The 24,767-nt window shown below is 38.6% G+C and overlaps 5 protein-coding genes across 17 annotated transcripts in view; 3 read left to right on the top strand and 2 right to left on the bottom strand.

The window, feature by feature from the left end:
- macf1a (microtubule actin crosslinking factor 1a) overlaps window positions 1–2,530 on the top strand; it is a gene marked incomplete at its 5' end in the record, with an annotated part of 170,120 nt that extends 167,590 nt beyond the window's left edge. For all 12 annotated transcript variants that reach the window (XM_079829986.1, XM_079829978.1, XM_079829977.1 and 9 more), the window contains one exon: window positions 998–2,530. In XM_079829986.1, coding sequence (XP_079686112.1) covers window positions 998–1,236 — 239 coding nt within the window. In that variant the 3' untranslated portion in view covers window positions 1,237–2,530. The remainder of the gene's footprint in view (window positions 1–997) is intronic.
- Window positions 2,531–3,557: 1,027 nt separating this feature from the next.
- bmp8a (bone morphogenetic protein 8a) lies at window positions 3,558–13,229 on the top strand. Its single transcript, XM_079829117.1, has 7 exons — window positions 3,558–5,027; window positions 6,923–7,115; window positions 7,209–7,357; window positions 9,080–9,274; window positions 9,369–9,448; window positions 11,937–12,047; window positions 12,565–13,229. Exons 1-7 carry the CDS (start codon window positions 4,544–4,546, stop codon window positions 12,712–12,714), a joined length of 1,362 nt encoding a protein of 453 aa, XP_079685243.1. The 5' UTR covers window positions 3,558–4,543; the 3' UTR covers window positions 12,715–13,229.
- Window positions 13,230–15,892: 2,663 nt separating this feature from the next.
- LOC307134303 (zinc finger protein 706) lies at window positions 15,893–17,507 on the bottom strand. The gene is made up of 4 exons (XM_079829927.1): window positions 17,444–17,507; window positions 16,782–16,924; window positions 16,534–16,664; window positions 15,893–16,443 (listed from the first exon to the last, which is right to left on the bottom strand). Exons 2-3 carry the CDS (start codon window positions 16,914–16,916, stop codon window positions 16,569–16,571), a joined length of 231 nt encoding a protein of 76 aa, XP_079686053.1. The 5' UTR covers window positions 16,917–16,924; window positions 17,444–17,507; the 3' UTR covers window positions 15,893–16,443; window positions 16,534–16,568.
- An 822-nt stretch (window positions 17,508–18,329) lies between these two features.
- Window positions 18,330–22,682, top strand: psma2b (proteasome 20S subunit alpha 2b; the record flags this gene model as incomplete). 2 transcript variants are annotated; one of them, XM_079829933.1, is made up of 8 exons in its annotated part: window positions 18,330–18,381; window positions 18,965–19,041; window positions 19,860–19,992; window positions 21,193–21,315; window positions 21,398–21,479; window positions 21,592–21,665; window positions 21,792–21,849; window positions 22,545–22,682. In XM_079829933.1, exons 1-8 carry the CDS (start codon window positions 18,341–18,343, stop codon window positions 22,659–22,661), a joined length of 705 nt encoding a protein of 234 aa, XP_079686059.1. In that variant the 5' UTR covers window positions 18,330–18,340. The 2 variants fall into 2 exon arrangements, with proteins under 2 accessions (XP_079686059.1, XP_079686058.1); XM_079829932.1 differs by lacking the exon at window positions 22,545–22,682 and having other exon boundaries at window positions 18,332–18,381; window positions 21,792–21,993.
- On the bottom strand, window positions 21,318–24,125 carry ntaq1 (N-terminal glutamine amidase 1). The gene is made up of 6 exons (XM_079829934.1): window positions 23,851–24,125; window positions 23,679–23,778; window positions 23,555–23,605; window positions 23,330–23,478; window positions 23,122–23,246; window positions 21,318–23,046 (listed from the first exon to the last, which is right to left on the bottom strand). The coding sequence occupies exons 1-6, from the start codon at window positions 23,943–23,945 to the stop codon at window positions 22,943–22,945; spliced, it is 624 nt and encodes a 207-aa protein (XP_079686060.1). The 5' UTR covers window positions 23,946–24,125; the 3' UTR covers window positions 21,318–22,942.
- Between the last annotated feature and the right edge of the window lie 642 nt (window positions 24,126–24,767).

Genomic DNA, 24,767 nt, shown 5'->3' on the forward strand with positions numbered 1-24,767 from the left:
AACGAGCATGGTACTTACGCACATGTGGGATTTATCAACAATGGTTGCTTACTCATATGCGTAAGTACTGTGTGCGCACGTTTGATAAATACGGATTTTCTTGTACTTAGGTACATTCTAAATTTCGTCGTAGGACGAAATGTATAACCTTTTCTACACATTGTTGATAAATGAGGGCCCTTTTTTTAAAAAAGCATAAATTTTCGAGGTTTGAAAACGCCGGATTAGTGTAGACGACAGGCATAACCGTAGCGAAATGTATGCGTTTTAAAACGAAAACGCACTAGTTTAAAAGGGGCCTAAGCTTCCGACAACTCTTTAACACTTTAAGATCTACAAGTTGGAAACTGAGTTAGAATAGTTTGCATGAATATAAACACAACACTGTAAAGATGAACAAATAAGCAGATGAGTTTACCTCTTCAGTGTGATGACGTTTAGTATCCCTGAAAATCTTTGTAGTCTCATTTAACCACTTGTTAGCGACGGCTTCTTTCAAGTCACATAAAAGCATAAAAAAATTATGAGTGGGCTATTACTGATATATTTCATGTCACAGAATAAAACGTGAAAATATCTTGAGCTTGTGTTCACCACAGACCCTATTTCAGGCATTTAACCAGACACCCATTAGACTTCCAGAACTGATTTCATTGTTTTAGGACTAAGTTCTGCAGCACACTATTATAAATATATTCTACTTTGACATTGTTTTTATCCGAGATAAGTATAACAAAACAGTGTAGCAATTAATTTACTACAATTTTCTTCAAATGAGTAAATTACGTTTTATAATTTTGCTTGCTTGCTTTCCACCTCTACATGTTGAACAAACTAGCCAATAACTGGTAAGTAATAGGTTAGTTAATAGCGTTGCTATTGTTAGATAGTTTTAGTAGATACTAAATAAATAAATAAATTACATTTATTGTTTTATGTGGCTCTCCTGTATATTTGTAATACATCCTTACGTACTTGAATCATCTTCTTTCATCAGACACCAAACGCACTCCGTCCTCGACGAGCGGTCCAGCCAGTCGAGCAGGGAGTCGCGCCGGAAGCCGAGCCAGCAGCCGAAGGGGCAGCGACGCTTCGGACACGTCTGAGCTCATGGAGACCCGCTCGGCTTGCTCGGATACCTCAGACACCCCTCGCCGGCCCGGGGCCAAACCCTCCAAAATCCCCACCATCTCCAAGAAGACCCCTAGCCCTAAAACACCAGCGGGCAAGAAATGAAGTCTGTGACTGACTCTGATTTAACCAGCAGGAGGAGAACACCAACACCTTCCTCTCTCAGATGACCAACAGCAACGTTCAACACAGCCACACACTGCTACACCACCCAGATTAAAACCTACCATAATGCTGCCTTATTTGTGTTCTACATCATGTCCTTAATTTGACTGACTTTGGTTTTCTTGAATGTGCGATCGAGAACATCCTGTGTGAGACACTCAGAGGGACATTATTCTGCACCAGGGGTTTTCACTATTCATCACTATGAATATGCAACCGCCCGTCACTTTCCAAGCCTCATACAGACATGCATGGTTGTTACTTTGGAGACGTTTGGTTGGACAAACTCGCCCTCTCCACAGGTGTCTGTACCACTGCGAGAGGAAGTCAATTAAAAACAGAGACCTTTTCCTCCCCGGCACTTGGGACTTTTTGGACTCATGTATGTTTGTGTGTATGTATGTGTGCGTGTGGTAGTTCTTGTCATGGTAAATTAACGCAGTAATAAGGAGAGGAAGTGGTGGAGGACACATATCTCAGCCTTGTGACGAGAAGACGTCACATATGATCCTTTTAAAGGAACTCCTATTGCGCACAGCACACGAGTTTCACGCACTCACAGTCTTCTCCGCAGTCTAGTCGTGTCCTTTTGTTACAGACATCGTTACAGAGCTTTTTCACAGTATGCAAAAATGATTACAATTGTGAATGTTTGTTTCATGGTTAATTTATAATCGTTTCTTTTCTAGAGTAAAGAGCTGTATTTATTTGTGATTGCCGTATCATATCAACTCTCGAGAATGACTAGTATTAACACAAGCGGAATCCCTCTTCTTTTTCGTTTTTGTACATCCGCTCCTGACGTAATGAATTGCTTTGACTGATCATTTCTGATGTTAACTGACCAGGAAGCTTACTGATTCCAATGGTGGCCTTTTTTGCCGGTGACTCCACACTTTAGATGACGTCAAAAGTGGCTTCCTACTTGTACTTTCGTGAAGGAAGCGTCCTAAATAACGGATGATGGGGGCGGCTCGCGTCGCCCCCGTTAAAAAACAGCGCTTTGAATCTTGTCTTTGACAAGCTGAAGTATATGAATACCTGAAGAAAGGTGATTTTTATTTATTTATTGTGTCATTGGGAGGCGGGTGAGGGCTATGAACCGATCCACCTTTTGATTGTGTTACTCTTTTGACATGACTGAGAGAAACAGGGGTGCAATTGTGTAAAGGTAAAGAAGCTATGATTATAAATCCTTTTTGTTCTCTTTTGTATTAAAACAATGCTTGCAGTAAAGCTGTCTGTTTCTCATGTTGTCAAGTGGCGTGCGTGCGTGCGTGTGTGTGAGCGTGCAGGGATGCCACAGCTAACAGGAAATGGCATCGTAATTACAAGCAGTAGAGATAATGACACACCCCATTAAATCTTCAAAAGGGGACAAGCCTTTGGTGTGTGCAGTTTTGAACACTGCGCTTTTATATAAGATTTACAGTCATTTTGGAGTTCAAAAATGGCCCCACGAGTGAATAGAAGCACCTTTGTTTCAGCCGTGTGTGTCGGTCACACATAAGTAGCGTGTGTTTGCACTGGACTCTGTGTATGTTTGGTGGTCAGATGCAGCGGATGGGGTTTGGGAAGGGTGGTGTTCCATCATCTCCATTCTGCAGCTGTGAGTCTGTGTTTATATACAAATATTTAAACCCACTCACATCCTTTCCCACCAAACACCATCCACACCGCAGAGCCAAGCCCTCAGGGCATCTCACAATCCTGCAGTGTCATTTCGTTTTCACAATCGACTGAGATCAATGCACATCGTCTCGCACTTTTTGCGTTTCGAGTGCTTTTATCAAACCGCTGTTTTTCCTATTAAAAACGTGTCAAAGTGTCGATTTATATGGGTCTGTTTGCGTAGCAGACGAATGGCATGCCCATGGCCTCCTTTTTACTTCAACAAATGTACATATTTATAACTTATATTATGATTTATATGATTAATTACGATATTTATTTTGTGGATTTAAACATGATTAATTACGATCTATAAATTAATTGCATATTACGTTTTTGCAGTTCACTTATTGTGCCCTGTATTGTGAGAATTGCTTTTGACAAAGTAATTAATATAGTATAAAGCTGTATGTTATATTTACATGGTTCATATTTCAACAACCTGTCTGCCCAGACGGTATAAGTTTTAATTTTATATCCACAAATTTTCAAAATTGCCATCTTATATTCTCCAGTGAAACAGCAGTGATCTGTCACTTCTTGGTTACTGTTGAAACCACAGAATATAAATATAGTTTTCATATTACCCTACCATAAGAACTGCGTTCTAGTCTGTGCAAAGGCTGGATCACATCTTCATCCCAAACCACATGATAATTGCCAGCAATTTGTGAGGTATGTGTAGAAGATGGGACGGTTTGATAGGGTAGATGGAGACTGAGGTGAGAAGGGCTCGGAGAAGAGAGGGCGGAGGATTCAGACGCTGGAAACACTCCCTCTGCGTAAGCGTGTATCTTGGAGGGAAGGAGGTCACCCGTGTTCAGATTATGCCTTCAACGCAAGCAGCTCGCAGGCTAAGAATACCACAGTCCACTAGGATCTCAAAACCCTGAAAAAACGTTTGGGGACAGTAACAAAAGTTTGGATTTTTTGTTTGTTTGTCAGGAGTCTGCACACTGGATTAAATGCTTAAGACCAACATTGACTGATTACTGCAAGAGTCTTCTAACTTTTTGTTCAATTAAACGTAAAGGATTCCACCAGCTTGGAGTTGCGTCTCACATCTTCTCAAAAGGAGCAGAAGCAGGTGTTGCGTTCGAGCCAGGAACCTTTGAAGCCTGATGTTTGTGCGGCCCTCTGTTTGTATTTACTCCACCCAAAGACTTTAATTTCACATTGTGCTTAGTCCTTCCAACTTCGAGATCGCCTTTGAAAGGAGTTGGGCTTCTAGGAAGACGTGTTTGTTTTCTCTTCCAGTTTCTAGGACATCGTTTGTCGTCCAGCTCCGTAAGCACACTATAGATTATGAGAGAAGCCCAGTGGTTTGGTAAATAAAGTGACAGCATGAGGAACGACTGTCAAGAGGCGATAAACTGAGCAGCTCGCAGCAGTAAACATTGCACTCTCGCAAAATAACGATGACGGCTGTGGAATCTGAGTGGCTTAGGCATTTGAGTGTTGTTCAGAGTTGAACTTCAAGACGGTAGTCAGACCATTCCAGAGAAGACCGACGTCGGGTAAACACCCCGAGGTTTTGGAGGGACAAATACGAGGACGGACTATATAGAAGGCTGCAATGGAGCAGAGCTCTTCTGCCACACCAATGGACAAACAAGAGCGTGTGGTCGAGTTTGTGTCCTCATGCCGCAGCAGATGGAGGAAGGAGAGCTGTGGCAAGCCAACCCGACTGTTCCCTCTGGGCATCTTCCTCCCTCTGTGCATGTTGCTGTGTGTTTGGGGTCAGGTGGAAGGAGTGGTTCATTCCAGCTTCCGCAGGCTCAGCGGTCGCGAAAAGAAGGAGATGCAGAAGGAGATTTTATCCATTCTGGGACTACCCGGGCGGCCCAGACCTCACCCGCCGCTGCGGCCCCCTTCCTCCGCCCCGCTCTTCATGCTGGACCTTTACCATGCCGTGTCGTCCGAGGCCGATGATGGACCGGGCTTGGGCTTCACTCCGGAAGTGGTCAGTCATGCCGCGTTGCCCACCTTAAGCACACACACGCCGCCCCTCGGCACGGTGGTCAGTGAGGCTGACACGGTTATGAGCTTTGTCAACCTGGGTAAGTGAAAGCTGGTTAGGGTTACACACTTCAACAGAAGTCGTCACTTAAAAATGTACATGTATGGGCTTAAACCACAAAAATATGTAATATGTCATGTTAATTTATTTAAAAGAACGACAAAGCAAAGTATTTCAAGTTTGTTGGGACACAAAAAATTTTTTTGTCAAAGTGTGGAAACTGAACAGTTAATAACAGTGTCATTTATATACTATTGTAACTTTTATTAGCTTTTATTTTTATTTGAATTTTAGTTTAAGTTTTTAATTTTATGTGCTTTCGTCATTTTTATTAGTTTCTTTCTTTCTTTCTTTCTTTCTTTCTTTATATATATATATATATGTTTTTTTTTCCGATTAACTTTTAAATTGTTTCAGTTTTTTGTTTTAGTAATTTTACTACTTTTTCAGTCCGTTGCCAGAGAAACATGTTTAATTTTCATTTATTTTTTCATTTTCAAGTTTTTCATGTAATATATTTTATTTTATTTCAGCTTTATTTTAATGAACAAAAACTATTAAAATAAAAATAAAAAAATTATATATATATACATACATACATACATATTTAGTTTTAGTTACCAATAACATCACCGATTAATAAAGCCAAAAAAAATTTAAAAGGTAATTGTGAAATAAAGTTTAAAATAATTGTTACAATTACAAATGACAAATCATTTATTTTTGTATTATATATTTATATTATTCTTTTATTTTATTTTTATTTATTTATTTTTAAGAATCTGAGAGTTGAGAGTTCATATTTCCACAGAATAAAATATAAAAATGTTGCAATGACATAAAAGCCATTGCTTAAAACTCGTTGCAGAAATGGCTAAATAGTAGTTAGTTCTGAGAACAATATTTTGCAGATGGTTTGATATTTTAACCAATACAATGACAATTTTAAGTCTGGTTTCAGTGTCCTAATATCTTTTTGAGGACCACTGTAAATAATGTTTCATAGTGCAAAATTACAATATTGGAAGCCAGACAGTTATTCATAAACAGTGACATTTGCCACTGATTTTGAGAGACTGTCAGGGCTTGTAGTGTGTATTGACAATGAGACAGACCCACAATCACTCCATCATCTCTTCCTGTCTCAGCCCAAACACAGACGATACTTATCTGTCCAAAACAAACAACAGTTTAACATCCTATTTACAATTACTGCTTCTCTTTCCATATCTTTCTGCCTCATTATCATTGGTCAGTATGACCCCTTTCTCGAATCTAACTAGTGGTGTTCGCTAAGACGAGCATCACTATTATTATTGCTCATACTTCGGGTTAGTGATTTAAAGAAACCCATAACTCCACAAATCATGTGGCTTTTTGATGAGAGGTCTGGTATTGCTTTTCTAAGCGATCAGACACTCTTAAAAGTAAAGGTTCCAAAAGAAGCCATTGGAGCCATGGCATTGAACCGTTTTAGTTCCTCGTTAAAAGAACCATTTCAACGATTTTAAGAACCCTTTTTCACTATTGTGCATTGGGAAGGTTCTGTGGAGGTTAAAAGTTCTTCGTGGAACCAGGGATGTTGTAGTGGGCACACAGCTGTGGGGAATTACAGGCCCCACTGAAAGGCAGAAAAAAGAGGAGATGAAGTGGATGAAAATACTGTTGGGCACTCCTCTAAAAATACAGCGCTGGACTGTAATTAGTGGTGGTGCGCTGAGCTGCTGCAGCTCCACAACGCCTCTAATTACCCCACAGCAGAGCCCCGGCCGTGGGTGTCAGTCCGATCTGCAGCGCTCCACCAGAACTAATCTTCCCTTTTTTGTTCCCCCTGCCAATCCCCCTTCCAACATATCTTCTTCATCTCAAGTGTCTCACTCAACACACTCTCACCCTCTAGTTGTTTTAATTCCGTCTCTGTCTTTCTGAACACAGTGGAGCAGGAGAAGGATCTGCTCCAGCCTCGGCCGTACTGGAAGGAGTTCCGCTTCGATCTCACTCCGCTTCCTCAGGGAGAGACAGTCACCGCTGCTGAGTTTCGCATCTATAAAACTCTTACCATGGGTTGGCGTGCAAACCGCACCCTCCATATCTCCGTCTATGAAATCCAGAGGGAGAAAAGACACAGGTCAGTACATATACAAGTACAAAAATACTGTAGTACATAGATCCGTAATCGGTCATTTTATGGGAATGACATTATGATCTTGTTGCTTGACAGGGAGCCTGAGCTGGTGTTGCTGGACATGCAGTCTGTGCCTGCGGGTCAGGAGGGCTGGTTGGCTTTTGATGTGACTTCTGCGAGCAATCGCTGGCTTCTCCACCCTCGGAGCAACCTGGGCATACGCCTTTACGTGGAAACTGAGGAGGGTGAGCTATTCCTTATGTACAGCATGGAGGTGGAATACATTGTGTCAGTCTGCTCTGATAGTCTAACAACTGACTGGATGTTGCTTCCTAGACTACTGAATTAGCCCATGTTAAATAAGGGGTCATGACACCCTCCTTGTTTTTGATTGGATAATTTTTGTATGGCACCCCATTGAACTGTTTGGAGTAAAGTTGAAAGTTGTGAATGGTCGGAATTGTCACCTAACCCATTTAGGGGGTTTCCCAGTCAAACCATGTAACATTGCAAAAATAATATAATAATCTATTTAAACAAGCAACAATAATTATATAGGTAAAGGATCTCTCTTGCCTCCCCGGAGCCCATTGTGTTTTAACAGAGCCCCTAAAGTGTGCAGTGACTTTGATGGGGGGTGATTGAAATTGAATGGGAGAATGTCACATGAGAGGAGGCAATGCCTTCATCGCGCTATGATTGGATATGATTGGTTTGTGCGATAAATCCCACTTCTTGGTTACATTATGACGTTAATGGGAAGACTAAATAAAAAGTAAACAACTTGCCCAATTAGATACATGGGACATGAATTAGCATTTGATTTATATACACTATATTGCCAAAAGTACAATAGCTCTCAGGAGCTCAGTAAATTCAAGCGGGGTACCGTGATAGGTTGCCACAAGTCCATTTGTGAAATTTCCTCACTACTAAATATTCCACGGTCAACTGTTAATGGTATTATAACAAAGTGGAAGCAACTGGGAACAACAGCAACTCAGCCACGAAGTGGTAGTCCATGTAAAATCACAGAGCGGGGTCAGCACATGCTGAGGCTCACAGTGCGCAGAATTTTCTGCAGAGTCAATAGCTACAGACCTTCTCTGGAGTGTTGAATCACGCTTGTCTGTCTGGCAATCCGATGGACGAGTCTGGGTTTGCCGGTTGCCAGGAGAACGGTACTTGCCTGACTGCATTGTACCAAGTGTAAAGTTTGGTGGAGGGGGATTATGGTGTGGGGGTTGTTTTTCTGGGGTTGGGCTTGGCCCCTTAGTTCCAGTGAAAGGAACACTTAATGCTTCAGCATAAGACATTTTGGACAATTTCATGCTCCCAACTTTGTGGGAAGAGTTTGGGGATGCCCCCTTCCTGTTCCAACATGACTGCGCACCAGTGCACAAAGCAAGGTCCATAAAGACATGGATGAGCGAGTTTGGTGTGGAGGAACTTGACTGGCCTGCACAGAGTCCTCACCTCAACACCTTTGGGATGAATAAGAGCGGAGACTGCGAGCCAGGCCTTCTCGCCCCAACATCAGTGCCTGACCTCACAAATGCGCTTCTAAAAGAATGGTCAAAAATTCCCATAAACACACTCCTAAACCTTGTGGAAAGCCTTCCCCGAAGAGTTGAAGCTGTAATAGCTGCAAAGGGTGGGCCAACGCCATATTAAACCCTACAGATTAAGAATGGGATGTCATTAAAGGTAATGTGCATGTAAAGGCAGACGTCACAAATCTTTTGGCAATATAGTGTATATATATATATATTATTATTATTATTAGATATATTGTTGAATGTTTTCTCGCTACTGTCAAGATTATCATTGAACCAAATGTTATTGAAGGAGTTCTCTAACATGAAATCATGAAAATTAGACTGTATCTTGGCAATGCTTTTTTTTTAAGCAAAACATGGTCTAGGCATAGGACAAATGCTGAAAATGCTGAAATCTTGTTTTCACAGACCGGTCGCTGTCACCGGCCGCGTGGGTGGGTCTGGTGGGTCGGCGCGGGCCACGCTCTAAGCAGCCTTTCATGGTGACGTTCTTCAGAGCTAGTCAAGCCCCTTGCCGCCCACCTCGTGCTCTGAGACACAACAATCCACGCAAGAAAAAAACAAAGTACGACCTGCCACACCCAAACAGACCCGGCATATTTGGTGAGCCACAATAAGCGGTTTAAGAGGCAGATTGTGTTTTAAGAAGCATATGAAATGATTTGTCTTTGAGCTGTGATCGTCTCACTTTTTCCAGACCAAAATCATGCCAGCAGTGGACGCCAGGCCTGTAAGAAACATGAACTCTATGTCAGCTTCAGCGACCTTGGCTGGAAGGTGGGACATCCTGACTTTTATACAGTTATACAACATTCTTACAACATAAAATAAACAAAAAGAGTCGCATGTTACACACAGTACTGAAAGTTGATTTGGCGGATGGAAATATAAACAAGTTAAAGCAGAATTAATTGTCTTGAAAGACTCAATTCAATCTAACGTTCCTCCATTATAATCTAACGTTCCGATAACATTTCCCTAATGTTATCCTCTAATGTTCCCCTAACATTATGATCAACATTTCCCTAACAATATAATCTAACATTATCCTCTAGCATTCCCTTAACGTTGTATTCTAACGTTCCCCTAACGTTTTAATCTAACATTTCCCTAACGTTATCTTATAATGTTCCTTAAACATTAGTCTAACATTCCCTTAATGTTATATTCTAATGTTCCCCTAACATTATAATCTAACGTTCACCTAATGTTATAATATAAAATATTCCCCTAACGTTATATTCTAACATTAATCTAACGTTCACATAATTTATCCTCTAACGTTAGAATCTAATGTTATATTCTAATCAGGGTTTATACACATTTCTACCAATACATTTCCATGGTTTTTGAGGCAAGTATTCATGGCCCAACGTTCCATGAATCCATGTAAAATAAGAATAAAAATCAATGTTCAAATCACATCACATAACTAATGACAAGCTATGTGGTTTAATACAAAATAAACATTTATTGAAATAACGCTGACACACGGTTGTACCTGTGTAGCAAGCAACAATGGGAGGCAACAATGTTTAAATGAGTAAATATGTGTCCAGTAACACGGACAGTCTCTTTACAAGGTGGCAGTGCCAGAGATACAAACTTTTGGAATACAATTTTAATTTTAGTTTTGATTTAAAAAAAAACCTATTTACCATTAATCTCATTGGATAACCAATCATTAACTTTTTAAATTCCCCAAAAACAGTCAAGTTTATTTTTTTTATTTCTGCAAATTACACAGAAGTACAAACTGCAACTGCCAGACGTTAATTTTACCCCACGACAGGGTCAGAAATGAACTTTTCCATTAAGGGGCCCCTTGCAATTGAATCCCAGGGCATTCTTTTTACCTTCATAAGTGCAATTTTTATGATTGCCTGTGTTGTCTTTTATGTCAAATGCTTAAATTTAACCAATTACTTACATCAATCAGAATACTATATAGACTGTTACCAATAAAAAGTTATCATTCACAAAAGCCATCTTTACACTGCAAAAGTGGAACATGAAGCTGCATCTGACCGTGTCCTAGCCTACACGCGACGCCGCGATAAAGGGGAATTTATTCTATTTCTGACGTCGCGGCTGGAACAACAACACAAACATGGCAATGATAATCTCAGGTAGTGTTTATGTGCTTTATTTAATGTTAAAAGCGTGTAATGTGACTTTGAATATCATTTATTGCCCCCAGCATTGTAACGTAGTCGTACTAAAAGCAACAATGGACAATCCACCTCAGATTTTGAAATGAAACAAATGGAAACAAGAACGTTCAAACTGTGAACAAACAAGTCTATTCTATTTTAGTAACTCAGTATGTGAGGCCACTTACTTTATATTTAAATGGTGCAGTATTTGTGAATTTGATTATGTACTTAATCCATTTCCTTGGGATTTGCGAGTACTGTCGAGATTCATCTCTGGTTCACTTGCCGCGAGAGCCCGCGCATACGCTGTTCTGATTGGCTGTGGTTTTTGATTGATTTGTCGCATCTGGTGTGGACAGAAGTTGCTTGTCGCTGTAATCTTATGGCGTCGCGTGTAGTTAGGACACTTGTCATAAACTATAAAATGAACAGGAACTCATTACAGGATCATTATTGTCAATTAATGCTCTGGATATTGTAATAATGGTTATTAATGTCAATTAATAGAATATGTTAAAATTAATTATGAATTATTTAAATGCGTTTTATACATTAGAAAATTAAGACTTCACAATCTTATCAGCATGATGAATACATTATATTCACTGGAATAAACAGAATGGGAGCAGAGAATGTGACCGATCGACCGTGAAGCTATCCATACCTTATAGTCTTGCATGAGTTTTAGCACTCTCACAAACACTCCCGTTACAATCACGGATGACATGCGACATGAATCTCTTACATCGAATCTGCACTTTGTTTTTTATGATGGGAGAATTTGCAAGTTGCAAGGCAGAATTCAGCGATGACTAATCTGAACGGACGCCTCTGATTGGCCATCACATTCATAAGCTCAACAGAAACATTTGTTATTGTTATCATGCTCAATGCTACAAAACAGAATCTGATGGAATGCCACATTTGGATAGATTGAATGAATGTTAAGTACTGTAGATTGATTAAACAATATTATCACTTAAACATATATTGCTCATGACCGTTTGAACCCTGATTTATGTACAGACAGTTTGACAAATGTAAAACAAAGTGAAGTCCCTGTGCTGTTAGAGTGTTTATATATTTAATTAATACAATTATTTTTTCAGGACTGGGTTTTGGCCCCTACAGGTTACTCTGCGTATTATTGTGATGGGGAATGCGATTATCCTCTGGGCTCTTGTATGAATGCCACAAACCATGCCACGATCCAGCTGCTGGTACGTAATCTGTACTTTTAACATTTCTTTATCTCGTTTTCTGAACTACAACACTAGAAGACCTATTGAAATGAACAGATCCCAGATATATATAATTATTATTATTTTTTTTAAATCTATATTCTTTGCTAACTGGTTGAATATATGCCCAGTGTAAGTGGGCTACTTGATTTCCAGCCCCATATGTACAATTTTGGCGTTCCAACAGCCCCAAAACAAAGTGGTACTCACTGTAGTGTAGAGTCAAATGACATTCAGCTCCTCCTCTCTTGATGTCTAATGGGGTGAGGGGATAAAGTTGTAGGTAGGGTTATGGTGTGGTTGGATATTCTAGCTCCACCTATTAGGCCCAAATTACAGACGTAACCTCCACCCATTTGTTCTGGAGTGAGCTGCTCTCCCCAAAACACCCCTCAGACGTACAAATTCAGTCACCCCTACGGAGAAAATCACTTTGGGCTACTTTTGTTGCACAGACCTGGCCTCTCTCACACAACTGTCCTGACTCCTTTGGCAGGTTCACCTTCTAAGACCAGATGAAGTGCCCAAGGCCTGCTGCGCTCCAACCAAACTCAGTCCCATCTCTGTGCTCTTCTACGACGACAACAACAACGTCATTCTCAAGAAACATCGAAACATGGTGGTCAAGAACTGTGGCTGCTTATAACCCACTGTACACAGTATTTCTATTGTACATTCAAGTTTTAAATCTGAAACAAATGTCATTTGTTATAATTCTCTGAGGCACCATTTGTAATATACAGTGATTAAAAGTTTATTTAGCCAAATGTGAGCGCTCTTACCTGTCCCAAATGATTGACAAATGATAGTTATTGAAGTGTCATGATGGTTTATCAGCATATTTGTCCATTTTATTGCGAGTGGATTTAAGGTTGGAATTCATCCCATAAGTAAAAAAAATACATATTTTGCATAGTTGTCTTACATTTAAACTGTCTGAGTTTGCATGTGTAGAATGTAGTGAACAGCCAGGCACTTCATGTTACGTTTCACAAAGCCCCAGTTAAAATAACTTGTGTAAATAAACCACCCACATGCTAATGAAGAAGAGACACAAAATCAGTTTGATAGGCCTAAGGCTGCACACATGGACATCATTTTTTTTAATGAGCATTAAAGGTCACGTCAAGAAATAATAAAAAGTTGTGTTTTTGTGAAGTCATCTGAAAGGTGTACACTTACTTGAGATGAAGACTGTCTGCACTCCAAATAGCTTTCTATAGACCTTATTCAGAGCAGCGCCATGACAGGAATGAAAGCGAGGCTGTGAGGGACAGACTTGCTGTGCTTTTAATGGAATCCGCTGTAAATAGCTGTATAAAGCTCCCACAGCTCATGTTGTCTGGAGTTTGTCGTCTACTGAAATTTCTTGTAAAGATATTTTTGGTGTTTCGTCAGTAGAACAATCCAAAAACACATAAAAAAAAAAAACAGTACAATCCACAGAAGAGATGTGCACATTAAAAATCAAAGATGGCGCCGCTGTGAATATATTCTATAATAATTATTATATATTATAATACATTTTATTTACATATATAGTGCCTTTCCATTGCTCAAATGCTTTAAGGTAGGTAATAATAACAGACGATAAATAATGACACAAGTAGAATATTATCTAATAGAAGATTAAAGCAAAGATAATACAAAGATAGTAAAAGGTCACATAGCAGCATAAAACCATGTACAAAGAAATACAGACCTTAAAGGGGCTATATGCGTTTTTCTGAAATTTAAACTCGCGACTGACACCTGTGGCCAAAAAACAGAACTGCTCTTATTTTCTGCTCGCTCTCGCAGCGGTGGTGACGTCACATCCGCAGACAGCGCGGGAAAAAACGACCCGCCAGAAAATAAGAAAAATAGGATACAGGCTTATAGGTGCACCCACTGTGAGCGGACAAGGTGTCAGTATGCTCATCAGGAGATGTTTGAGTCATAAATGGTAAAATAAAAAGGCTATTGTTACGTTTATTTTGGGGAAAAAGTTGCATATAGCCCCTTTAAGAACGGTAACATTCAGAAAACAAATTGGTTTTGAGTAGGGACTTGAATTTCAGGTGAGAAAACTCCATAGTTTGGGTGCAATAACGCCAAGTGATCTACCTCCCATAGAAGAGAGGAGACACAGAGAGAAGGCCACATTCAGAAGACCGAAGTGATCTGAGTCGAGATGTAGCGGAGGAGCAGATTAGATATCAAATTTAATTAGGATTTAATAGGCCATAGGTAACCAGTGGAGACTGAACAGAACGCTTGGTGTGGGCGAGTATTCTTGCAGCAGAGGTTTGAATATATTGCAGTCTGGGTTTAGCAGGTAAACTAATGAAAAAGGGCATTACAGTAACCAAGACAGGATAAAACGAAAGCATGGATAACAGTCTCGGCGTCTTTAACACCAATGAAGGGACGGAGCTTGGCAATGCAACCTAAGTGAAAGAATGCAGATTTGGTGATAGAGTTGACATGAGCCTCAAAGGTCAGAAAGGAATCAAATAACACTATTTTTTTACAGTACTGGATGGTTTGATGAGAGTACCAGCAATCTCAGTCTAAGTCAGTAGGAATTTTGCTAGTGAGTGACGGGTTCAAGTAATGATTTCAGTCTTGTCCACGTAGTTTCAGAAAGTTGAGCCACTCTTATTTCATCCACGCAAGTGGAGATTTCATCCATTTAGTACATAAAGCAGACTTACACAGTGTATATTTGGATGTCATCAGCATTGAAACGATAATTAAAACCATGTCGTGTAAGATCTGACCCAGAGGTAGTATGTAAATGATGAATAATAATGGACCAAGAACGGATCCCTGGGGGACACCTTGCTTCAGGAGGAAAGTCGAAGATCTAAAATACTGCATTGAAATCTATCAGAGATGGGAGAAAAACCAAGAAAGAGCAACACAGGAAATACCCACATCTGAGAGGTGAGAAATAAGTAAATCATGACAGAGACAGAGCGTATCAAAAGGTGGAAATAAGGTTGAGTAGTAGAAGTGTAGAGAAAGAGCCAGAGTCACCAGAAAGTAGTAGGTCATTCACTACCTTTACAAGGACAGTTTCAATACTACGACATGGGCAAAAACCAGATTGAAAGGGATCAAAGATTATTTTCAACTAGAAAAGACTGAAGCTTGGAGGCAACAGTTCTTTCCAGTAATTTGGCAATAAATGGTAGATTTGAAGAAGGACAAGAATTTGATATTACTGAGGGGACATGGTTGGGTTTCTTGAGAACTATAGTGTATTATGTATGGCACGGGTCACCCCCTCAATGCATTTCGCCATGTTGAAACGACGTCGGACAGAAGATACACTAGTAGCATAGAACAGTTTGGTTGATGTGAATATCAAAAATAAGATAAGGGAACACAACACGTTCTTTACCAGGAGACAAGGGAGATTCAGTACCTGGATGGCCGAAGAAGCAGAAACATCAACAAAGACGAGCATAAACATTTGTATACCATCCACAAAGTGAAAAGATGTAATGGGGGAGAAAATCCAGAATAGTGCTGCCCAGGTTGCATCTTTTTGGATGGGTAAGATAATTAATTATTGCATAGACCTCTCTATAAAACTCACTAGTATCTGTGTCATTTATATATAAACTCTGAGATCATGCTGTTCCTCGTTGATAGGTGGCAGTACAGCTAACACCATTGTGGTAAAGCTAGCTGAACTACTACTGAATGCAAAAATGACCACATAAATTTAAATAACTTCACTGTTAAAGAACTATTTTCACATTAGTGGGTAGAACATTTGGCATTTTGCTGTGAGTCATCAAAACGGAGAGAAATAAAAAATAGTAACCATGACACATGTACTATATGCATTTACATTTATTGAAAACTTTAGAAAACAAAAGTAACAAAAACGTGTTCGTGGGTCCCGACTCATTATTCTGACTGTTTGAACAGGTGCAAATTTTCCACATTTGTGATCATTTTAAACATGTCAATAAATGCATCTCAATCCCAATCCTAGTCAATACTATTAATACACACAGTGGTGCACCTCACCAATTTGGCTTATAGTTAAAAGATATGGGCAGATACATTTTTATGGATTGAATGACCTAATATTTTAAAATCATACTTTACAGGGACAAAGTGCCACAAGGCACTGGGAAAGTGGGGAATAAATATGATGAGTTACAGCACATGGCAATGAGACTGTTAGGTCACAGTACACTATGAAAAGTTGGAAGCAATATGCACATATATAAAAAAAAAGAAAAGGGAAGAAAAAAAAAGTGTGCCGTGTGCTTGAGTCCAACCTAAGATCTCTGTCCACATGGTCCATGTTTGTGAAATACAGCAAGTCGAGTGAGTTGGCAGAATCAAATCATGTTCTTTCTTTTCCCAGGGTCTGAAAATTGGACCATAATCATGAGATTAAATGATCCACTTGATTCTAATGTACAATCCATCTTTTACTAATAATCTGTATTAGACTCACCCCTGTTTTAGATCCATGTCGGTTTCTTGTGTCCTTTAGGCTTGAACATCCTCCAGCTCAGGAGGCATGGGAGACTTTGGGTGCTTGCTTTCAAAATGCTGTTTAAACGTCTTGGGATCTGGCATCTGTGTCTATACAATTGGGAATAAACACATTTCTCAGCAAGGATGTGCCAGGTTGGGTACAGTGGATTAAACCAGGTACCCTTTACATACGTTTCTTTATAAGTAACAACTTTGGTCACTCACCCTGCAGACAGGACATGTGTGGACCAGTGCTGCTTTAGCTGCGGTCTTCTGATCCGCCCCTTGACCTTTCTTCTTCTCTGCTGCTTTCTTTGCGTTCTTCTGTTGAGACTGGATCTTCTGCTGCCCTCGAGCCATGGCCTTCTCTGAAAAACATACAAAGAAATTGAAAGGTGAATGAGACTGAGGAAAGTCAAACAGGTTTGTCGAGACAACACACGATGAGAGATTTTCATTTGGTGGGCGAATGATCCCTTTTAAAGAAGCCTAAAATGACATATCACATTGGCATCATTGAGTTATACAGGAAAATCTGGCGAATGAGTTTATTAGAGCATAATAAACGTAAAAAAACGTGGCTATACGCATTCATTATAAAAGTTTAAAAAAATAATTATTTAAAAAAAAAAAAAAGTATAAATGACGAGTAGGTTCTTTCCCAGGAAGTATAACCCCGATTTTTACCGAAACTAAATTACAGTAGAGACCGCGAAAGCCACATTAGCTAGTAGCTCATCCGCCTTCTTTAAAACTGATCTATGCCGTACAGTTGCAATATATAAAACAATCGAATTAAAAATAACATCCCCATACAGCACAAACGCCTGTAAATTTGGATTTATAAGATGAAATAGGGCAGATTGATCAATATTTAGAAACAATACCTCGGCGTTCAGACACGGTAGGAAGTCAAGCTCCACTGACGCTATTTCAACAGCTTCCGTCCGAAGCACTTACATAATAAAAGTTTTCCTCGGCTACTCAAACTGTCGAGATTTAAATAGATACAGAGATGTATGAGTATTTTTTTATTTACTTTATTTAACATTTTTAATTCGTGGTTTTGGAATATTCCAAAATGAAAATAGCAGAGCGAGGCTAAATAAATAAAATATTGTCACGTATTAATCTCGGTGTGGCTGAAACGATAAAATATATAATTTTAAATAAAATAATCAATGAATTCGTAAAATGATTCACCGATTTAAATGTTTTGATCAGGTTTAAAACATACGCGCTGCGGACATCTGCTGGTTGTACGCCTGTTAGTGCAATGGAAAGACTTTTTTATTGCAATCTCTTGAACAATGAACATACAAAAGCAATAATAACATATTATATACATAAAATCAACTACTTTGAAAAACAAATTCTATAATAATAAAAAGAAAACACGATGAAAGAGGAAAAAAATCGGATCTCAATAACCAATTCAAATAAATGTTGTGATTTAGCTCGAAACACTAGCAATTAAAATAATTATTTGGAAATGACCGCCATATAATTCTCTTTTAAAAGACAGTTTACAATATGTTTACACAAATTTCTGGATCTTTGCAGAATGTGTAGATCTTAATATATGAGTGTATTGGTTTTAAATAAAGTGTGTACTCATGCTAATACAATAGTCGTGTTTTTTTATTTTGCATAATTGTATATTCCTCAGAAACGTACGATAAATGTCTGCCGTACAGAATATGAGTGACTTTTATCTTAACGAGTGTGTTCACAAACATTTCGCGGAAGTTGTTTAGGTTTATTTCCGTAGCAAAGACAAAAAAATGGCAGATCGAGGATACAGTTTTTCTCTCACAACATTTAGGTAATTCTGTCATTTATTGATTGATATGTGGCTGTGATCTTTCATTATACTTCTATTTTTGCCTGCATTCAATGAAAATAGTTATGTTTTGTCCAACGTGTGTGTATAATGCACTTGATTGTAAGTCACATCAGAGTTGCACTGTCACTGTGTTAGTTACTATATGAAACTTTATGACTAACTAATTTTTCTCTTTCAGTGCTTTTGTTAGTTTTTACTCAGGTTATTTCTTCCCCTTTTACTGTTTTATCCAGAGTGAGTATTCGCTCTGTTATGGTGTTTTACTGCACATTCTGTTCAATTCTGTTGGCTGCGAGTATTATCCTGTGTATCCGCTAATATTTTGTGATGTGTACCATATTCACTGACAAGCAATTTAAAAAGTATGTTTAAGTTAGTATGAAGCTTTTGTTCAAGCTTATAATATGTGAGTTAGTTTGTAATAATAAAATATGCTAAAGTTCAGAATCATTCAAAGTACTTTGATTATAGTTGATCTGTAATTGTAAAAAAAAAAGGAAAAAAAGAAAAACGTTTCAGTTTAGATGCATTTTTCTCATGTTTATTTTTTTTATCAACACAGCCCCTCTGGGAAATTGGTGCAGATTGAATATGCTCTGGCCGCTGTAGCAGCCGGTGCTCCATCTGTAGGAATCAAAGGTATGTCTGTGTAGATCAGTGCATCACAAACCAGGATCAAATCAGAACATCCATGCACCACCCACTCAAACCATCCATTGAGTTGCTTGGTGTAAACTGAGTGTTGATTCCAGTATTTGAGTCAAAAGCCGACACTCTTTTAAAGCTCATCCTCGTGAAATCATAATGATGACAATGTTACTTTTCTTGCATTTAGTCCTAAACACAGAGAGTTGCATTAAATATGTTTATAGCCCAGAAACAATACATTGGGAAAAAATGTGTATTGCCAATGTCAAAGTTACATGGCAAATGTTTGATATCCCTGAGAGGAGGCATTTACACAGCAAATACAACTGTATATTTAAGATACTAGGAGCTGAGGTGGGTCAGTGCAGGCATGATTTGGTCTGGCTTTAATATTTTAATGTCTTTACACTGAATTTTGAAGACTTGGCTGTGTAAAGACACATTGGCCCAGTTTCACAGACAGGGCTTAGATTAAGCCAGGATTAGGCTTTAGTTCAATTAGGGCATTTAAGTAGCTTTAATAAACGTGCCTCAGAAGAAAAAAAAAAACATTACTGGCGTGCATCTTGAGACAAAACAATGGCACTGACTGACATATTTTAAGATATGACAGTGCAAGTTGCTTTCAGTTAAAACAGCTCAAATATGCATTTTAGTCTGTGAAACTGGGGGATAATTTTCTTTATTAAAGGTTTAAAATCCAGTTTAAAAATAGGCTACATTCCAATGGTATAATGTTTTTCCATATGTATGCTGCCCTTCAGTTGTAAATTTGCTTTGAATGCTTTTTTTTGTGTCATTTTTTGCAGCATCAAATGGAGTTGTGCTGGCAACTGAGAAGAAACAGAAGTCCATATTGTATGATGAACAGAGCGTGCACAAAATTGAACCAATAACCAAACACATCGGCATGGTGTACAGTGGAATGGGTCCTGACTACAGGTATTAAAAAAGTGAATGGTTGCTCTGTTCTAAAAATGAAAAGCTTTTCAAATGAGCCCTTCTTGAGTGTTAAAGGGTTAGTTCACCCAAAAATGAAAATTCTGTCATTAATTACTCACCCTCATGTCGTTCAACACCCATAAGACCTCTGTTCATATTCGGAACACAAATGAAGATATTTTTGTTGAAAGCTGATGGCTGAGAAAGGCTTCAGATAGGCCTCCATTGGCATTCAGTACATTCACACTTCCAAGATCCATAAAAGGCACTTAAAACGTCGTTACAAAGTCCATCTCACCACAGTGACTCTACAATAATTTTACGATGCGACGACAATAGTTTTTGTGCGCAAAAAAAAATCTAAATAACACCTTTATCCAACTTGTTCTTGTCTTCCGTGTGTGCCTCCACGACGCATGCGCGAGAATATGACGTAGCGCCAGGGTTCGGGAATCCATGAAATGCACACTCTAACCCCATTTTGAGACCTAAAGCACGATCAATGTAGAATTCAACAGCTTAGATACGCGCGTCTTCCTCTGCTTGTAAACAAATCGCTTCTGGGTCATGTGTCCGAACGCCGGATCTGCGTCATATTCTCGCGCATGCGTCGTGGAGGCACACACGGAAGACAAGAACAAGTTGGATAAAGGTGTTATTTTGATATATTTTTTTGCGCACAAAAACTATTGTCGTCGCATCGTAAAATTATTGTAGAGTCACTGTGGTGAGATGGACTTTGTAACGACATTAAGTGCCTTTTATGGATCTTGGAAGTGTGAATGTACTGAATGCCAATGGAGGCCTGTGTGAAGCCTTTCTCAGCCATCAGCTTTCAACAAAAATATCTTAATTTGTGTTCCGAAGATGAACGGAGGTCTTACGGGTGTCGAACGACATGAGGGTGAGTAATTAATGACAGAATTTTCATTTTTGGGTGAACTAACCCTTTAAGTTGACTGATGGTGATAATAAACACGGCAACTTTTTAAGCAATGTTACTAGGCAATATTGCCATCAACAGGCAACCAGGTAAGACACAGGGCCCATGACCGATCTAAAGTATCCAGATAGAAATTTGTTGCCCATTCCCAATGGGAAAGTGGCCAAGCAACATTGCTTTGTAACATTGCTCAAAAAAGTTGCCCCATGTATCATCACCTTGACAGCTGAAGTTGTAAGGAATGATCCTCTTGACAGGGTGCTAATCAGAAGAGCAAGAAAGCTGGCTCAGCAATATTTCCTGGTATACCAAGAGCCAATCCCCACAGGCCAGCTGGTACAGAGAGTGGCTTCTGTTATGCAAGAATACACACAGTCAGGGTATGTTACTTCTTTACATCTTTATTATCATACTAGACTTGAATTAGAGCTCTTGTAGTAATTTAAGTGTCATGTTTTATAGAGGCGTACGCCCATTTGGAGTCTCTCTTCTTATTGCTGGTTGGGACGAGGACCGACCATACTTGTTTCAGTCAGACCCATCGGTACAACTAATAAATAGCAATCAAAACATTTACCACTTTATTCTTTTCTTCATATTATATTAACATGCAACCATTTATTTTGTAAACTCATCTCAATCATGATATCCCACAGGGAGCATACTTCGCCTGGAAAGCCACAGCAATGGGAAAGAACTATGTGAATGGAAAAACATTCCTTGAAAAAAGGTATTAAAATCATCATTATATTGACTTGCATGTACTATTGTAGTGTATAACTTTTTTTTTAAGATAGAAAAATAGGGAAATGATTGTGATTTTTTTACAGCATGGCTTTGTATAATTTTGTTACAGATATAATGAAGATCTGGAACTTGAAGATGCTATACACACTGCCATCTTAACTTTAAAGGTGAATTCATCTCTAAATATTTATAAAAATTCTGTCATTAATTACTCACCCTCATGTCGTTCCAAACCTGTAAGACTTTCATTCATCTTCAAAACACAAATTATCTTGTTGATGAAATCTAAGAGATTTCTGCCCCTCTATTGACAGTCTATGCAACTACCACTCAAAAGTTCATAAAAAGATTGTACAACTAATCCATATGAATCGAGCTCTTTAGTCTAAATTTCCTAAAGAGACATGATTGCTTTATATACAGATTGAATTTAGGCTTTTATTCACATATAAACATTGATCAGCAAACATAAACAGAAGCTCAACCTTCTTGCGGAAGCTTTAAACGTGCTGCGTAACAAGAGAATGAACCTCATTGGTTCTCGCATGTCAAGCGAACATGTTTGAGCTTCTGTTTACCACAACTGATGTGTGAGTTGATGAATGTCTATGTAAATAAAAGCCTAAATTCAATCTGTTCATCATATAAAGCGGTCAAATCTCTTTAGGAAATTTGGAGTAAACCACTCAATTCACATGGGTCAGAAATATCCGATTTCATCAAAAAGATCTTAATTTGTGTTTCGAAGATGAACAAAAAAATCTTACGGTGAGGGTGACTAATTAATGACAGAACCAACCCTTTAACTTATTAAATCAGATTGCTCAAAACAACATAATACAATGTTTTCTTTTTCCTACAGGAAAGTTTTGAAGGGCAGATGACAGAGGAAAATATTGAGGTGGGCATCTGTAATGAAGCAGGATTTCGCAGACTGTCACCTGCTGAGGTGAAGGATTACCTGGCAGCAATTGTTTAAAAACTACAGCACTGCTCATACGGTTTACCATTTCGGTTTGGTTGTTTGTTTAAATGCTGCATTTTTATTATTTGTACATCTGTGTAACTGATTTCTTTATAAAATGATGCATATTATCAACATATGTTCACTATGGCTGTCCTTTGTGATTTTACTACCTGGCTGTAATTATGAATTACAATGTAAAGTTTGGGATCTGCACTGTTGACAGGCAAGGGATAAGTATTTCAAGGCCTGCTCAGTCACAGTACTCTCCATGCAAATGGGATCTTTCCCTGAGGCTACTTTTTTCCAAAGTGTTGAACAAAGTCCGAAAGGTTGTAAACCTCTCCGTATCCCACTCGGGCATCCATGCTGATGAAGCCATCAAGATTCATTTTAGTCTCTGTGAAAATGACATACCGTGTGAGAGGAAGAAGGAAGCAAATTATGATATAGCATCAAATAATTTACAACGAACCTGATGTCTCTAAACAAGGATATGCTGGAGGTGGCATACGCCAGTTTCCGTCAGAATCCTTCATGTGTGAACGATCAGAAGCGAACTTCTTCAAGTAGGTGTCCCCTGGTATGACACGAAGTTTCCTAAAGAACAGTAGATAATCATATTTGACTGCATGAGACTGATATGTTTAAATGCAGTTTGGATCAGAAAATTCTTAACTGACCTCCAGAAAGCATGTTTTAAATCCTCGTCAGAATGAAAGGCCTCCTTTGAATATACATCAAGCAAACAAGGGAAGGGAAGGACTGTATCTAGATCATATATAAAGCTATGTCCTTGTTTATCTGTGTGTAGAAGAACAACATGGTAATCCTAAAGGGAAGTGCACAAAAATTAGATTAGTATAAGGTAATAAAATCTTATTTTCCTTATTAAAACATGTTCTTACCCAGATTACTGGTTCATCATCTCGACTGGATTTTTGTTTCCAAATGGGTATCTGCAAATTACACACAAAAACTGTACAGTACACTAATATAGTTATTGTATATGCCTTTAGACACAAGCCTTACCATTTTTCGTTCGTTAGATATAAAGACTGCATAGATCTCATCCAACGAGCATGTCCCCTGATCCTTGACATATTCACACAATTTCCACACATTCTCCTCACTGCAGAAAGGGGAAAATGCTGTGTATTTAATGTAGAAGAAATGAAGCTCGTGATGTTGTCATCACACTTACCAGTAACAGCTGGTGTATACACATTGGTTTCTAGACGGAGTGACAATTGTATATTCAGACGGAGCCCTTTCTTCATTCATTCTTCCCATCCACATGTTATATTACGCGGTATTTTAACTATAACGACATTACGAAAAAATACATATAAAAATACAGCGATTTACGTTGCACTCGTAAAACGATAGTTGTCTGTTACAGTTTATTTTGTCCGTGAGGATCTTTAGGCAGATTTGTCGTTCCGGCGTGTCAATGCGCGAACATTCAATCCTCATGTGAATTGCAAATGCGATGTGCACGATTATCACTATAATTGAACGTTTTGCTAATGTAATAGCACAATTAGAAAACCCGTTAGCGAGAGATAATGTGCAATTAAACAGCTCTCTCAAATAAATATAAATACATATTCCATGACACAATTTTGTTTGTTTTTGGTTTTTCATTTGTGCTATGTAGGCCTATATTCTATGCCAAAAGCCTTCTTCTGATATGACACTGGCAAAGAGCAGCCTGATTATATTGATTTACGTCAATAAATAGCTACACGTATGACAAATCGTTGCTAAAATAATTTGTAAATTATTTTGGCTAAATTCACCCAACTTTTTTGGTGTTAGGATCAGTAAGATTTCCTTTTTTTCCTTTTTTAATAAATAATTGTATTAATCATATATCCATTAATTGCAGCAAAACTTTAAATTAAGTTATAATGTTCCAAAATATTTATATTTCAAATAAATGCTGTTCTTTTGAACTTTAGGCTTTATTCATCACACATCCTAAGCAGCACAACTTAATAATAATTAATGTTTCTGAGCAACACTGTACTGTATATTCGATCAAATAAATGCAACACCAGTGAGCACAAGATACTTATTTTAAAAACATAAATAATCTACCAACTCTAAACGTTTGAA

The sequence above is a fragment of the Gobio gobio genome, assembly GCF_949357685.1.
Source record: "Gobio gobio genome assembly, chromosome: 11".
Lineage (NCBI taxonomy): Eukaryota > Metazoa > Chordata > Actinopteri > Cypriniformes > Gobionidae > Gobio > Gobio gobio.

Excerpts from the sequence above, each read along its gene's own strand:
- bmp8a (XM_079829117.1), top strand. The coding sequence starts at position 4,544 with ATGGAGCAGAGCTCTTCTGCCACACCAATGGACAAACAAGAGCGTGTG. Across the intron at positions 7,116-7,208 it reads CAGAGGGAGAAAAGACACAG|GGAGCCTGAGCTGGTGTTGC; the intron begins GTCAGTACATAT and ends GTTGCTTGACAG. Across the intron at positions 9,275-9,368 it reads AAACAGACCCGGCATATTTG|ACCAAAATCATGCCAGCAGT; the intron begins GTGAGCCACAAT and ends CACTTTTTCCAG.
- LOC307134303 (XM_079829927.1), bottom strand. The coding sequence starts at position 16,916 with ATGGCTCGAGGGCAGCAGAAGATCCAGTCTCAACAGAAGAACGCAAAG. Across the intron at positions 16,665-16,781 it reads ACACATGTCCTGTCTGCAGG|ACACAGATGCCAGATCCCAA; the intron begins GTGAGTGACCAA and ends CCAATTGTATAG.
- ntaq1 (XM_079829934.1), bottom strand. The coding sequence starts at position 23,945 with ATGTGGATGGGAAGAATGAATGAAGAAAGGGCTCCGTCTGAATATACA. Across the intron at positions 23,247-23,329 it reads TTAAAACATGCTTTCTGGAG|GAAACTTCGTGTCATACCAG; the intron begins GTCAGTTAAGAA and ends ACTGTTCTTTAG. Across the intron at positions 23,047-23,121 it reads TCCTTGTTTAGAGACATCAG|AGACTAAAATGAATCTTGAT; the intron begins GTTCGTTGTAAA and ends TCATTTTCACAG.